We start from the raw sequence: 16,274 nt of genomic DNA on the forward strand, positions 1-16,274 counted from the left end.
CTGTCTCTTAAACTTTATTGTATATACAGATCACTTGGGGATCTTGTTAAACTGTAGATTCTGATTCAGTAGATCTAGGGTGGGGCACAGGATTCTGCCTTTCTACCAGTTTCCCAGGTGCTGCAGCCTACTGAAAACACTTTGAGTAGCAAAACCTTATACAATAGTGTTGTCTCTAACCATGCCTGGCCTTTAAACATCGTATTCTTTCTTCTCTTTCTTTTGACCTTTACGCCAGAAATAATTTAACTCGCGATAGAAAATAGCTTGTCACTGAACCTGGAATTTTTTGCAGTAAAATACATCAATTAATCCAAAGGCAGACATTAGAGTTTTTTAAAAAGTTTTCTGTAATGCTAATACACTGCATGTTATATTAACTCATTTTTTCTCTGCATTGACAACTTGCCCATAATGGAAATTCTTCATGAAATTCACTTACATCATCATCCTCACCACCATCTTCATCCTTATCCTTCTTCTTCTTGTCTTTTGGTGGAGGAACAAAGTGGGTCATCTGAATGCAGTCTTCCAGAAAATATTCTGCCAGGGACAATCCAGTCAGGTTAAGTACTATCAACTTTCACAATGGGGCAGACTCAAATTCATTTGCTAATTTACAGTTCAAAACTACTTTAATACCCCTCCAGTCTGATTCTTCACAAATGCCAAAAAATTCCAGTAGCAATAACCTTATTTTCCTAATCAAATTCAGTGTTTCCCTCTCTTAGACATTGAAGGAGGGTGAGGTATCTTTTATACATGTTCCCACAGAGTCAGTTGGGGTATCCTCTGTGTATAACATTCAACCAAACGTTTATCTATACACTTCCATTGTGTGGGAGTTATACATGAAATAAGTAACTTCAATACAATATACCATAGTCCATCCTTCCTCTATCAGTAGGCACACACAAAACGGCTTCTAGTTAATCTGAAGAAGGATCTCAATGCAAGGACTGGAAGATCTGTTGATCAATTATGCCCGAGATTCTCAGATGGCCCCAGAATGTCTTTATAATCGAAACATCCTCTATATCCAAGACTCCCAAAGTGCCATTCTCATCACATCATATTTAAGGGCACATCTTATCAATATGACTTACTCCTCATGATGTTAAAACCTGATCACCTGTGGTAGTGCCTGCCAAGTTTCTCCGCCGTAAAGTTACTCATTTTCCCTTCTTCCCACACTGTACTCTTTAGAAGTTATTAAACGCAGCCCACTCAAGGCTTAGGTAGTTCAGGCCCACTTGTTTGAAAAGTGGGGAGACCATTTACATAAATAATTCAAAATTCTTTTGTAAGAGACACTTGTCGCTACTCTTTTTATTAAACCACTTATTTAAATAGCAGTATAGACACATACGTATTTTATATTTTGGTAATCTAATACCATGTTATTTTTTTTCCTCAAACTGTTCCAGCTTTGGCCATTGGGAGCTCTTTCAAGTTGGCTCCTGTGTCTCCTTATCCCCATCGTTATGGGCTTTTAGGCACTTCCTTATTTTAAGGGACAAGATGTTCCAGGCTCATTTTTGTATATACTGTTTCATCCTAGCAGCAGCCATTTCTCTGGTTCCTTTAACTGGAGAAGGGCATTAAAAACAAAATCTGGATGTGGGGCATATCCCTATCTATTGGGTGTCACCGCTTCTACTCCCACTCAGCACACAGAGCTAGGAAAAAATGTGTATGTATACTAACACATGTATCCACATCTACCTGTAATTATTTCTGTATCTATCCACTTGTATCTCCATTTAGCTAAACACAGTTCATACCGATCTCTTTGAGTATAATCCAGTACCATATGGTTTGTTCTGGCAATCCCACTTATTCTTCTCTTTCTAGTAGTAAGAAACTGAGCTCCCACCACTTGCCATTCATTTACTTATATGTCAATTCCAGTACACATATTCAGCAGCTTTAGAATTAACCTGCACCCCAGTGAATTACACTGGCTTAGCCATAACATCACTTCATATCTATCTACACTGTTTCTCTCTTATTTTCATGCCCTCAATTAGAATGTGCCATAATTCTTTTTATTCCCCCACAACTACCAGATGACTATCCTAGAAAACTGTGATAACAACTCCTAAAGATAGTAAAGAAGGCTGGGCGCAGTGGCTCTAGACTGTAATCCCAGCACTTTGGGAGGCTGAGGCAGGCTGACCGCCTGAACGCCTGAGTTCATAACTTTGAGACCAGCTTGGGCAACACGGTGAGACCTTGTCTCTACAAAATACACAGAAATTAGCCAGGCGCGGCGGTGTGCACCGGTAGTCCCAGGTACTCAGGAAGCTGAGATGGGAGGACTGGTTGAGCCTGGGAGTCAGAGGTTGCAGTGAGCCACAGCATCACTACACTCCAGTCTGGGCGACAGAGTGAGACCCTGTCTCAGAAAAACAAAAAGATACTAAATAACTCTCACTTATCAGAAATATATAATCTTGATATAAGTCCCTTAATCTTAATTCAAAATCTAGTTGCTCAGGCTCTAAAAAGGATTCTTAATTTGATCCTGGCTGCGCAAACTTTTAATAGTAATTCCCATAATTACCTATACACCACAGTGATTTCCCTTTGATCATACATTTTAATTTTTGAAAGTTTGGCTTCATAAGTAAAGGCCTGGAAACTTAGTGGATATGCAAACTACTCAAGTAGCAAATGAAACCTGGTCTCATTTCTCAGACTGTACTCACTACTGTATAAAAATTACAGGTAAGAAACTCCTCAAATATGCTATGATACATTTGATACTATAATTTGGTCTGTATTTTAAGTATTCTTTAAATCATACCTCCAATCTCCAGGATTAAGAAAATACAAACCCTACTGTACAAAAGCTGTTCCTATACCGCCCCCACAATATTACCTTGAACTGGGTAAGTCCTCCCATAAACTTCAATGATGGGGCAATTGAAGAAATATTCACAGAACATGCTGGTATCAATAGTAGCGGACATAAGAACAATGCGAACTTCAGGATAAGCCTGAACCACATCACGCAGTACTACCAGAAGGAAGTCAGTCTATTAAAACACAAACAAAATGTTTGAAATTACATTGTTTATACAACAAGCTACGCCTGAAAGAGTTATACAGCCACAAGACATCAATTAAATTCAGTTTCTTAGATGGCTCATAGAAGTGCAAGATAAAGGACCACAGTGGGTCCTTTATCAATTTTTAAGATATCGGTAACAATTTTTTTTTTTTTTGAGACGGAGTCTCGCTCTGTCGCCCAGGCTGGAGTGCAGTGGCGCCATCTCCACTCACTGCAAGCTCCGCCTCCCAGGTTCAAGCCATTCTCCTGCCTCAGCCTCCCGTATAGCTGAGACTACAGGCGTCCGCCACCGCGCCTGGCTAATTTTTGTATTTTAGAAGAGACGGGGCTTCACCGTGTTAGCCAAGATGGTCTCGATCTCCTGACCTCGTGATCCGCCCGTCTCGGCCTCCCAAGGTGCTGGGATTACAGGCGTGAGCCACCGCGCCCGGCCAGCAATTTTTAAGAACAGTTGTAAGCCTAACAGTTGTGGAGATTAGAAATGAGTGCTACTGGCCGGGCTCGGTGGCTCACACCTGTAATCCCAGCATTTTGGGAGGTCAAGGCGGGTGGATCATCTGAGGTCAGGAGTTTGAGACCAGCCTGACCAACATGGAGAAACCCTGTTTCTACTAAAAATACAAAACTAGCCCAGTGTGGTGGCACATGCCTGTAATCCCAGGTACTTGGGAGGTTGAGGCAGGATAATCACTTGAACCTGGGAGGGAGAGGCTGCGGTGAGCCAAGCCATATTGGCCAGGCTGGTCTCAAACTCCTGGCCTCAAGTGATCCATCTGCCTCGGCCAAATGTATTTTTAAATTTTACTTACTTTATGGGAATGCATATTTTATGCTGTGTTGGAATTTCCTTTTTTACATACAACAGCATTGCTAAGAACTTAAGGAGACAATGCTTAACTATTTGTTGTGATCTAGACCTACACTTTCCTATTAGTCCCAACAAGATTATCTCCATGTTTATTAGCCAAATGTTTCCTCTTCTATAAATTGCCTGTATTTTTGCTCATTTTTCTACTAAGTTGTTTAAACTTTTCTTATTGATTTGTAAAAGTTGCTTATATATTCCTATACTAACATATTGGAATCTTCGAGCTTGTGGTTTTCCTTAAAGTATCTTCTGATTAAACAAATGACCTTAATTTTAATATAGAAGAAAACACTGATCTTTTATTTCAAAGTTAGTGCATTTCATGTTTTCAGCAATCCTTTCCGAAGGTTTAAGACTATGCTGCCCAATACAGTGGCATTAATCTGAATTGAGATGTACTCTAAATGTAAAATACCAAATTTTGAAGACATTGTATGAAGAAAAAGAATGCAAAATATCTCAAATGTAACTTTTAAAATTAACTACGTGTTGTAAATATTTTAGATATTCTGGGTTAAATATGTTTAATTTCACCTTTTTAAACATTAGAAAAATTTAAATTATGTGGCTTACATATTTCTTTTGGACAGTACTGTCTAGAAGACGCTTATTTATATTTTTGTATTTTCTACTTCAGTGTTTGAAAAACTCACGTCAACATATTTAAAGTTCTCAATCTATATGGAGTTGATTTTTGTACTTAGTTATGAGGTATGGAACCGATTTCAACTACTTTGAAATAAACATTAGTTTCCAGTTCCATTTACTTAATTGCTTATTCCCTTTCTCACTGATCTGACATGCCACCACCATCTCCTATGTAACATACAACACACAATGTGGTTTTGTGCCCTGCCTTATCCCATTTGTCAACTCATGTACCTCACTGTCTCGATTACTTTAGCTTCAAAACAAGTCTTGTTATCTGGAAGGAAAGATTCTCCATTCTGCACTTCTTTAGAAGTACTGGCTATTTGGGGCCATAAATCTATCTTTTTAAGTATTTATAATCACCTCATCAAGTTATATGGAAAACCCTGCTGGGATTTTAATTAGAATTGCATTCAAAATGTGAATCAACTTGAAAATAACTGATATGCTATTAAATCCTTCTATATATAAACATGGTCTTTTTCAGTGTTCTGTAATAAAACTTATTTTTCTTGTAGAGATCTTGCATGTTTTTGTTGTTTATTCTTAGGTACTGAAAACTTTGACTACTGCACTGATTTTTTTTTAAGTTTTATTCTAGCTATTCGTGTAAGTATAAAAAATACAACTGCCTTTGGTATATTAACCTTTTATCCAGCCATATTGTTAAATTCTATTATTTGTAGTAATTGGCATATAAGTGCACTTGGGTGTTCTATGTCAGGTGACAAAACTAGGTAAGATCCTTGAAAAAGAATGTGAAAAGCTTCTGCAGGTGGGGCACTGTGGCTCACACCTGTAAATCCCAGCACTTTGGGAGGCCGAGGTAGGCAGATCACCTGAGGTCAGTTGAAGTCCAGCTTGGACATGGTGAAACCCTGTCTCTACTAAAAATACAAAAATTAGCCAGGTGTGGTGGTGGGCGCCTACAATCCAGCTACTCGTAGGCTGAGGCAGAACTGCTTGAACTCAGGGGTGGAGGTTGCAGTGAGCTGAGATGCAGCAACTTTACTCTAGCCTGTGCAGAAGAGGGAAACTCCAAGACCGGACCAAACCAGATAAGACTGGTCAGGACTGGACTGAACCAGACTGGACTGGACTGAACCGGAAATGACCAGACAAGACTGGTCAAGACCAGACCAAACTGGACAGGACTGGACCGGACAAGGTTTCACTGTGAATAGTACACAGACCTCGAGAGACCCATTCACCTCAGCCTCCCAAAGTGCTAGGATTACAGGCGTGAGTCACCGTGCCTGGCCCAGACTTACTTACATCCTAAGTCTTTTAAGCTGACCAAAACCACTTACTGTTTTACAAAAATACCAAGGATAATCCATGACATTATTCCAGTGTTTGGAATAATTTAAACCCTAAGAACACAGCTACATTAACCTATCTATTTGCTTTAGCTTAGCTTTGCCAAAACTCAAGATGTTTAACAACAACAGATAAAAAAGTAAGAGGAGAAATTTTTAAGAAATGCTTTGAGGCCAGGAGGGTGGATCACCTGAGGTTAGGAGTTTGAGACCAGCCTGGCCAACATGGTGAAATCCTATCTCTACTAAAAATACAAAAAATTAGCCAGGCCTGGTGGCAGGCACCTGTAATCTCAGCTACTTCAGAGGCTGAGGCAAGGAGAATCGCTTAAACCTGGGAGGCAGAGGTTGCAGCGAGCCGAGATCGCACCATTGCACTCTAGCCTGGGTAATAAGGGTGAGACTCCGCCTCAAAAAAAAAAAAAAAAAAAAAAAAAAATTATGTGTTACAGATTATCTATCATAAGATCTAAAATCCAAATCCTTTTATTAACCTCATTTTAAATTTTATTAAATAAAAAGTACATCAAATAATGTCACATTTCAAGCATAACAGTTAAATTTTTTTGACTGTTATGCTTGAAATTGGGAAATTCCCAATCCCTGGACACTACTGATTTGTCACCACAGACCAGATTTGCTTTTTTCTAAAATTTCATATGCATAAAATTATATGGTAAGTATTCTTGTCTCTAGCTTATTTCTTTTAGAATGTTTTAAAATTTATCTATACTGATGGATGATGAATCAGTACTTTATTTCTTTTTATTGCTGAGTACTATTCAATTTTATGACTTGTGATATTATGAAATATATATTTGGTCTTTGACCCCCTTTCCTGGTATATAACTCCTAAAATACTTAGAAACTCTGAAGTTATGTCTTGTGTTTGCTAATGATTGACTGAACTTACGGCTGATAGCCCCTGGGTAACTTCAGGATGGGGGATGGGAGAAGAAAAAAAAAGAAGAAATGCTTTGAGTCACAGTTGACAGTTTATGTAAGCATGCTGCCCATGCACTGAAATCTTTGAAAGACACTATACTACTTGGCTTGGATATTGTTTCATATCACTTAATTGCATAGCAATTGATTTTACACAGGTTTTGCCAAGGACCAAAAGAGGGGTTGGAAATAAATTCTAGTTTCTTCCTGATTTTGGCATGATTCTCATTAACATCTGAAAAGATCAGAGCTGAAAGCATCTAAAAAGACTCTTAATTATAGGCTAGGCACAATGGCTCATGCCTGTAATCCCAGCATTTTGGGAGGCTAAGGCAGGTGGATCACCTGAGGTCAGGAGTTCGATACCAGCCTGACCATCATGATGAAACCCTGTCTCTACTGAAAATACAAAAATCGATCAGGCATGGTGTCCCAGCTACTCAGGAGGCTGAGGCAGAATTGCCTGAATGCGGGAGGCGGAGGTTGCTGTGAGCCGAGATCGTGCCACTGCACTCCAGCCTGGGTGACAGAGTGAGAATCAGTCTCAAAAAAAAAAAAAAAAAAAAAAAAAACCATTATAAAATCTATCATAAACTTCCAATTCAAGGAAAAACGAATCATAAAAATTCCATCAGCTATTTAGTCATAAATTATTAGTTCAATTGCTGAATTATGCCAACTATTATTGCAGTTATACTTTACGATATAGGTCTTCACCTCCAGAATGCTTTGTGTAAAGTTTAATACGAGGAAAAAAACAAAAAAAAAAGATTGAAGAATCTCGCTAAAAAAGGATTTTCAACATCTTAGTGATTGAAGTTCATGGTTTTGATAATGATAAAAACGGGGGAAATGGAAAACAAAGCAAAGACATTCTACTGATTTCTGTTAGAAATAGCAGAATTAGTACCTTATTGTACCTCTCAAGTTACTTACATTAATGTCTCTTTCATGTATTTCATCTACAATTACATGACTGATTCCTCGAATGCCTGCTTCTAATTTTCTTAGGAGTACACCTTGAAAAGAAAAACAAGCAACAAACTATAGAAAAGTTCAAAGAAGCAAATCTCTGAACAATTATATTTCAACTAGGATACCCCAGCATCATTTTAGAAAACAATCACATTTACACTTAAACTATTAAAAAGTGATAATGTACTATGAAATATAGTTTTCAATGATTTTATGATTTCATTTTCTCTAAGCTACAAGATCTAATGGGTATATCATACTTTCCACGAAGGAAAAAACTGCCAAGTTTTATTTAAACGAGAAATCTGAGACTGGCTCATTACTTCTTTCCAGTCATTCTGTTCTGCTATCAAGTTTTCTTCACTAACACCACAATATGGACCTCAAATGAAAGATCAAAATACATTACTGACCTACAGTACAAAACATTATACTGGCATGAGGACGAGGAAGTATAGACTCAAATCGAACACTGTAGCCACAGCTTTTTCCAGGCTCTTCTCCTCTTTCAAATGCAACTCGCTCTGCCACAGAAACTGCACTGATTCTTCTGGGCTGAGACAGAAAAAAAGTAAAGCGACTTAACAACTACAAAGTTAGATACACTTATTAGCATTTTTGGATTATTGTAGTAATCCAGCTGAATAATTAACAGAAACAATAAATGTACAAAAAATACTATTTGATTCTATGGCAGACTAACTTAAATGTTGTTTTTCATTTTGTATATAAAATGATTCTACAATTTGTCATTGTCTCCAACTCTTAAATAGTATTCAAAGTGATTTTCCAGTAACAGGGCACAGCATACGTAGGGGGGTTTGTTTTTGTAACTGATTGCCACACTAAAAACACAGTTTTAGAAAATTATTTAACTGAGACCTATGGGAATCAGGAAGGTGAACAATTGCCTTCTTGGCCATACGTACTGTGACAACCTTCTGCTCAGTTATTAACTCAGCAAACAAACATTCAATGCACTTTTGCATCAGGTGCCAGAGAAGGTGCTAGAGATAGGAAACTGAAATCACTGTTTTTGATAAGCTCACACAGCAGGAAAAACTGACTGTGTATTGCTATTTCCAACAATCAATCTGCAAAACTCTAAGCGGAATGCTATAGATTAAGTGTTGGACCTTTTTATGAAAACTCTTCTGAAGTGTTCCATGTCTTCTAAGTACAAAAACAATCTTTACTTGGTGGATACTATGAGGACATGCCTAATGTACAGCTACAGAGGTACACGAAGATTTATATACTGCATGCTTTTAAGTTGCCTTGGGTTTGATTCTGTCTAAAAGTTCCTGATGACAGGCTAGATTTCAGTTCCTTGTTTGAGAAAACTTTTTCTGAGTTTCATACTTACTTAAGTACCTATTTGATATCTCATGTTAGGACATGACTAGGAAACCAGAGGCTGATGTAATATTTAATATAAAACATGATTTTAATTTCTATTCTCCTAATACAAGAGTTAATTAGGGTATGAGGCTAGTAACATGTAAAAGTATACTATCACTGGGCTCATATTTATCCTGCCCATAAAGATAGAAGAATGAAAGCTACTTTGTTGAACACACTGTGTAGAATTTTGGTAGCTTTTACCGATCACTATCTTCTTTGTACTAAACAATCCTTTCAATAATCTTATTTAGCAATGGGTAAGGATTTTTCCAGCTATTTCACCATTTTCTTGAATTTCTCTATATTTCATAGAAATTACCGAAGTTCTGAAGGTTCAACTCCTGTAAGTCAGATCAGCTGTTTAAATATCAACACATCAAATATACGCACTTTCATCCAGAGATTTAGTGAGAACAAAATGAGATACACAGTGCTCTGCACCTCAGTTACCCTGAAAAATAGTGTTACATGAAAGTATGGGCTCTGTATCTTTCCATCAAAAGAGTCCTACATACTTGAGTCAAGGAATGTGAAAATGATATTTCACTAAAGGTATAAAATGTAACCACCAAGTTTTCTGCATACTTTCAAAAAGTTGCTTGCATTCTACAACCTATCATCCCCCTTTTCTACTACTGTCTTTCCTATAGTTTTTCTTCTTTTTTTCTTTTCTAACACTTCCACTAACAGCTGGCTTCCAGAAAGACTTAAAATATTAGGATATTTGACTCTTCTGAGGTGTTGTGTTCACAGGCTACTGGTTCTCAGAGATGGCTTTGCCACCTTGGGGTTATTTTCAAGTCTACGATCCTTGTGGTTTCCAGATTACTCCTAAACTGAATATGCGCAGGAGATGGCCCGTTTCTCAAGCAGTTATCTATTTTAGTTCTTAACTACCCACAAAACACAAACATCTTAAATCCCAAGGAAGCCACGATAGAGGTTTTAAATACTACTAGTACAGGAGGTGCCTGTATTATCACATATTACTAATTACAAGAAGTGCCTGTAAACCATGATCAGAAGCACTTTTTGCTAAATTTGTAAGTATGACTAGAACATTAATTTCAAGACAACTATTCCAACACCAAAGAAATAAATGACCCCACAATCTCTTTCCCGTATTTTGTATGCTTCTCTGATTTACCAACTTCCAGTTTCCTTAACAGCCCTTGACTTAAACAAAAAACATTTAAAATACATATTAAAAAGAGAAATTTTTCATCTCTCGTTGATTTGACTAGAAATCTGTAATTTTTCTTGAGGGGAGTGTGGCAAAATGCTTAAAAGTTAAAATATGCATACCCTCTGACCCAACAATTCTATGTCTAGGAATTTAATCCAATTAATCAAAGAGTATACACGTATGTCCATCCCAGCATACATATGAAAATATCAGAAACCATCTTTAAGCCTGGTGCAGTAGCTAGCCAGTGAATTCCAACATTTTGGGAGGCCAAGGCAGGAGGAATGCTGGAGGCAATGAGTTCAAGACCAGCCTGGGCAACACGGTGAGACATCATCTTTACAAAAATAAACATCAGCTAGGTCTGGTGACAGAGGCCTCTAGTCCCAGCTACTCCAGAGTCTGAGGCTGGCGGGTTGCTCCACCCAGGAGTTTGAGGTTGCAGTAAGCAATGATGGTGTGTCCCTGCAATCCCAACAGAGTAAGACCCTGTCTCTCAAGAAACAAAAAATTACTCCCAGGTTCAAGCAATCCTCCCACCTCAGCCTCCAAAGTACTTGGGACTACACTGGGGAGCCATCACGCCTAATTAATTTTTGTATTTTTTGTAGAGATGGAATTTCGCCATGTTGCCCAGGCTGGTCTTAAACTCCTGCACTCAAATAATCCAACTGTCTTGAACTCTCAAAGTGCTGTAATTACAGGTGTGAGTCACCAAGCCTGGCCTGGGTTTTGGATTTTTAAAAAATTATTCTATTCTTAAAATTTCCCCAAGGTGTATGTATTACTCTTGTAGTACACAAAAAGCAATAAAAAAATTCTAATTATTAATTCTTAGCTCATTAGAAATATTCACAGGACAGGCATTTTTTGTGGGATGACAATGCTTAACCTGAGAGTATCAATGAATATTTAAACACTTCTCAGACTGCATGCCACCTTACAGCATATGAAGATGCTCTCCTTATCCCTTAAATAATCTATTGCTTTTCCCATGATCTTCTGTGCTTCAATTATTATTTTATATATTCTGCCAGTGAATAAATACAAGGCACGGCTCATAGGTAAAACAAGTTCTATCTATACCTGCAGGGCCACTTCTATTATAAGAATATACACATATTCTATATTCCTCAAATATAAATAAGAATCAAGAACATAGAGACATCTAGAAATCATATTTGTGTAATATAACAGTAAAAACCAGGGCGGCATATGCCTTATTTATGCTTCAGAATACTAGTAAAATCTTTTCCTGCTGCACTCTAGTAGATTAAAAACACAAGCTCAGAGGTGATTTTGCCTAAGGACACATAAATGACTTAAGACTTCAAATTTTCTTTACTCCCAATATAATCCTTTTTCCAGTTACTTTACCTTTTATTATTTTAACTATGTTACACTTGGATTACTAAATATGCTAAAAACAAAACAGGAACTGACAAAAGTGAGACTAGTTAGACAGTACCACTGATGAAAGCAAAAGGTATTTTTCCAACAGAAAGTTGGAAGAATAGTTCCAACTGTCCTCCAGATATGTGCTTTTCTTTTAATTTTCATTCCATGTATCTGCTTATCTCATTTTCTCTTTAGAATTTTACTACTCTTGCCTGGAGTCCAGCCATAGTAGTAGGTAATTCCAAGTGCTAACCTCTTCCTCACACTTCTGACTGGTTTAACTGAAGTAGTGCTAATAATACGTACTAAGCACTCACTGAAATTTCTATGTACCAGGTACTGGGTAACACTTTCTATACCACAAGAGGTTGGAGGTATCTCCCAAATTGTTATTTTGTAGTATTCTAGAATCCATACCTTTGATGTACACCTCTTGCCATTTACCCACAACTGCAGCAATTTCTTCCATCTTTCAGAACTGAAGTTCTAAAAGGTCCCAACTGTGCTCTTTTTCACATCTGAGCGTTAAATACACAGTAATGTGACTAAGCTGCCACAAAATGTCAAGATTCCTAATGCACTAGATACTACAAAATGTATCAGGCTTCATCACCTCCATCTTCTAAGGTTCTGAGTTTATTTTGTATAAAGAACAGCTCACATCCTGAAATGATGGTACTATGGAGTAAGTACAGGATCGATAAAACCACATTAATTTAATATGCTTGACTTATATCCTACAATTAAAATTTGTCTCTTTCAAACAACTTTAAAGGTAGAAGATAACTATTTCCTACTTAAAATTTTCTGCATATAGCCCACAGGTTTTAAGTGGCTTGAGCATGGATAGCCTGAAGGCGAGAATTCAGTGAGTTTGGTTGAGAATTTACACTAAGGCTGATGTCATGGTTTGAGCTACTCATTCTGTTATACTCCAGTCCATAACTCAACTTGTGCTCTGTGAACTGAGATAATACACTTAAAATCAGGAACATAAAAAAACTTTCTAATACTTAACTGATGACTTCATGTGGTTTCCTATAGATGGCTACAAGTGTAAGATAAGGGAAAAATGATTCAACAGCGGTATTACTGCAAAAATAACTACTGCTATCTCAGACTGTGCCAACAGTACAGTATATTAAAAACAAAAATAAAAAACTGTATTCTGTAATAACCAATCAGCACGCCCAGGCCTACTTTTCATATTATAGGTAGGTGCTGATGAATCTGAATGCGTTTAACTAAATCTTAGACCTACCGGACCTTCATGGCTGAACTATAAATGTTCAGTTGAGACTTTCGAACTACGTACATATTAGGACACAATATAGGTTTTTAACATTTTCAAGACTTGTTACAGTTCAGAGGTATGAGACTGACTTTGGGACAAACACTAGGACAAAAACGTAAGTCACAGAATGTAGATGCAATATGACAGTAATTCACCCCAAATCAGAAGACACAGGTTTGCCAATACATTTCCATGCCACTGAACATTTTAAAAGACAGTGAGACAAAGCACTTCTCACTTGGGCAGGAATTTTTACTCTATTTATGACATGCAGACAACTTGAGACGCCTGTCTTCAGCTCGCCTGTTAAATTCTGCACTTCTTTCTGCTATATGCTGGAACTGCTTTTGAGATTAGAAATGGATAGTGGTAAGAGAGGGGACAGGCGGGTAAGAGCAGAGCAGAGCTGAGCTCAAGGCTTCCCTTCTGTAAAATTGCACACTCTTGAACAATGTTCTTCTTGAAAGATGAATTAAGAATTAAGAATAAGAATTTTTATTGGAGTGTGATGATATCTGGGGCTCGGGCCTTCACTGTAAGTCAAAAAATCCATAGCCAGTTTTAGGGGTGAGTCGGGAAATCAAAGAAAATTTTGTGAACAAGAAAGCTAGGAATCCTTTCCCAGAAAAACGTGAATTTATCATATTTTTTTCAAGGCTAAGATATCATAAGCCTTAGGATGCAACGTGATTCCTTCAGCAATTTTTTTCAGGTGAAAACCCAATTCTCATATAAAACATACATTATAAAAATGCATCTCAATTTCAGAAATGTTAAAAAGCTTCAGATATATGCTTTATACATGCAAATGTAAATGAACATGCACACTTTTTGTTATTTCAAAGTTCGTAACTCTCCTCTGAAAATTGATTATGTTTCCCAGATTAAGCAACATTAACCCACTGGGGAAAAAAAAAATTTCTAAGTCAAGATGTAAGCCTACCTGAGAGGTAGTACCTGGCTATTTGCAATGCTCTCCCATCAAGTGCCTGAAGTACAGGGTAGAGCCAACGGAACTGCTTTAACCTGAGAACAGCTAATCAGTTCTTCCCTAAGTACTGGGACAAACTCGCAGGCACTGCTCATTGCTGGTAAGGTAATACAGTGTTAGTTAAAAGGAAGAATCCTAAAAGGCAGATTGCTTGGTTTTTAAATCCTAGTTCTACCTCTTTCTGTATAACCGTGGGCATTTTACCTTCTTTGTGACTTAATTTACTGAAAGACAAATACTATGTGAAATAGTACTTACATCTTAGGGTCATTACGAACTTCGATTGAGTTTTTTCTTAAAAGCTACTGCTTAAAATAGAACATGGCGTAAGTTAACCATTACCTGTTTTACTGGTTTTTATTCAATATCAAGGTGGTAAGACAGAGATGATAAAGATTTGGATGAACATTAGGACAAAGAATTCTTAATCTTGACAGTCTGATTCTAGGCCCAGAGACTCCCTTTAAGCCCAGATAAAAAGAATCCAGTTCTGCTTACTAGTGTAGCATACTAGAGATTAGAAAAAGACTTAAGTTCTTTTTATTGTTTGTTGTTTTTTTTTTTTAAATTTAATTTCAAGGGCACAACACTAACTCTCACAACCTTATATAATCACAAAAAGTAGTTAAAGAAAGAATTAGAAATAGTCTGGTCTCCAGGTATTTCATGGTTGGTCTACTACTTACCTGAGTTACTACAATGTTACACTCTGCTGCTCGGTCATTCTGGATAAAGTCATCTAGAATGAACTGGGGAACCTGTGTGGTTTTCCCACACCCAGTAGCACCTCTAATAATGACAACTGAATTTTGACTGATTGCTTCCAGAATCTCACTTTCAAATTTCTTCACAGGCAGTAACTCTCTCTCCTGCAAGATCTGCATTAGAAAAGTCACACTTTAGTCAAATTTCTACCAACACATTAGAAGCAACTGTCTTGATCCTTCAAAAAACTTCCATCTCTAGATGTCGGGAGCAGTGGCTCACGCCTGTAATCCCAGCACTTTGGGAGGCTGAGGATCATGAGGTCAGGAGTTCGAGATCAGTCTTGCCAACATGGTGAAACCCCATCTCTACTAAAAATACAAAAATTAGCCAGCTGTGGTGGCGCGCGCCTGTAATCCCACCTACTCAGGAGGCTGAGGCAGAACGGCTTGAACCCAGGAGGCGGAGGGTACAGTGAGTCGAGATCATGCCACTGTACTCCAGCCTGGGCAACTCAGTGAGACTTTGTCTCGAGAAAACAAACAAACAAAAAAAACCAAACTTCCATCTCTTTTTTAGATTTCCATTGGCTTAGTGATAAAAATTTTTTTTTTTCCCCCAAAAAAATTTCTCTAATAGAACTGCTTCTTTCCACTAAACTTCTGAATAATGTATCTTTTGGTGTTGTCCAAAAACTAAATTTTCTCATTGTCCCTGAACATCGCACATGCACTCCTTCTAACATTTTAATTTTTTATTTGGAAAACACAAAGACAAACAACAACAAAAAACCCAACAACAAAAGGAGTTACTGCCCTGAATCTCTCCACTTTTATTAAATTACATTAAGAAGTGAAATTATCTCCCAGGCCCTCAACTCACAGCAACTAACTTCTGGGGTAACTAGGATTAAGCAGTTTGGTACATATCTTTTGATGTGCCCTCCTAAAAAGGGCAAAATGTATTATTCTTTGACTTTTTACCCAAACCTAGAATGTTCTGAAGCTCTGGGCACTACATGTCTAAATAATTCAGACTTACTGCTTGCAAATCATGATCCTGTTCCAACTGGTACATCAATTCATTCTTGAGGTCCATGCTTATTTGCTCTGGAGTAGCCTGTAAAACAAAAAGCCAACATGGTCAAACAAAGCATGTAATTCTGCTTCAAAATAAATCCATTTTTTACCTAGACATACTAATGAAGTATAGTCAAGAGTAAAACACAAGAGTCTCATCTCAAAAACAATATTGCACTCACAAAAGCCAGAGGCCCCTCATCAATGTTGCTACTAGTCCAAGGATTCCAGTTGGATTGTGGAGGTGACCAAGGAACCACACCCACTTGGTTTTGTCGCTGAGATGGTTCAAAGTGAGCCAATTTGCCAATGTTGAGTGCAACTGGCACAGAAGGATCTTCAGGCTATTAAAAAATAAGAAAAAAAAAATATGACTTGCTTGT

The 16,274-nt window shown here is 37.6% G+C and overlaps 1 protein-coding gene across 1 annotated transcript in view; it reads right to left on the reverse strand.

Annotated features, from left to right (window-relative positions):
• The window catches only part of DHX9 (DExH-box helicase 9), a 47,707-nt gene that overhangs the window by 11,188 nt on the left and 20,245 nt on the right, over positions 1 to 16,274 (reverse strand). Inside the window, exons 10-16 of the mRNA XM_050766071.1 lie at positions 16,074 to 16,235; positions 15,854 to 15,931; positions 14,794 to 14,985; positions 8,248 to 8,389; positions 7,796 to 7,878; positions 2,885 to 3,041; positions 443 to 543 (exon numbers count right to left, since the gene is read on the reverse strand). Of these exons, the coding sequence (XP_050622028.1) occupies positions 443 to 543; positions 2,885 to 3,041; positions 7,796 to 7,878; positions 8,248 to 8,389; positions 14,794 to 14,985; positions 15,854 to 15,931; positions 16,074 to 16,235 (915 nt within the window). The remainder of the gene's footprint in view (positions 1 to 442; positions 544 to 2,884; positions 3,042 to 7,795; positions 7,879 to 8,247; positions 8,390 to 14,793; positions 14,986 to 15,853; positions 15,932 to 16,073; positions 16,236 to 16,274) is intronic.

Source organism: Macaca thibetana, chromosome 1 (assembly GCF_024542745.1).
Source record: "Macaca thibetana thibetana isolate TM-01 chromosome 1, ASM2454274v1, whole genome shotgun sequence".
NCBI lineage: Eukaryota > Metazoa > Chordata > Mammalia > Primates > Cercopithecidae > Macaca > Macaca thibetana.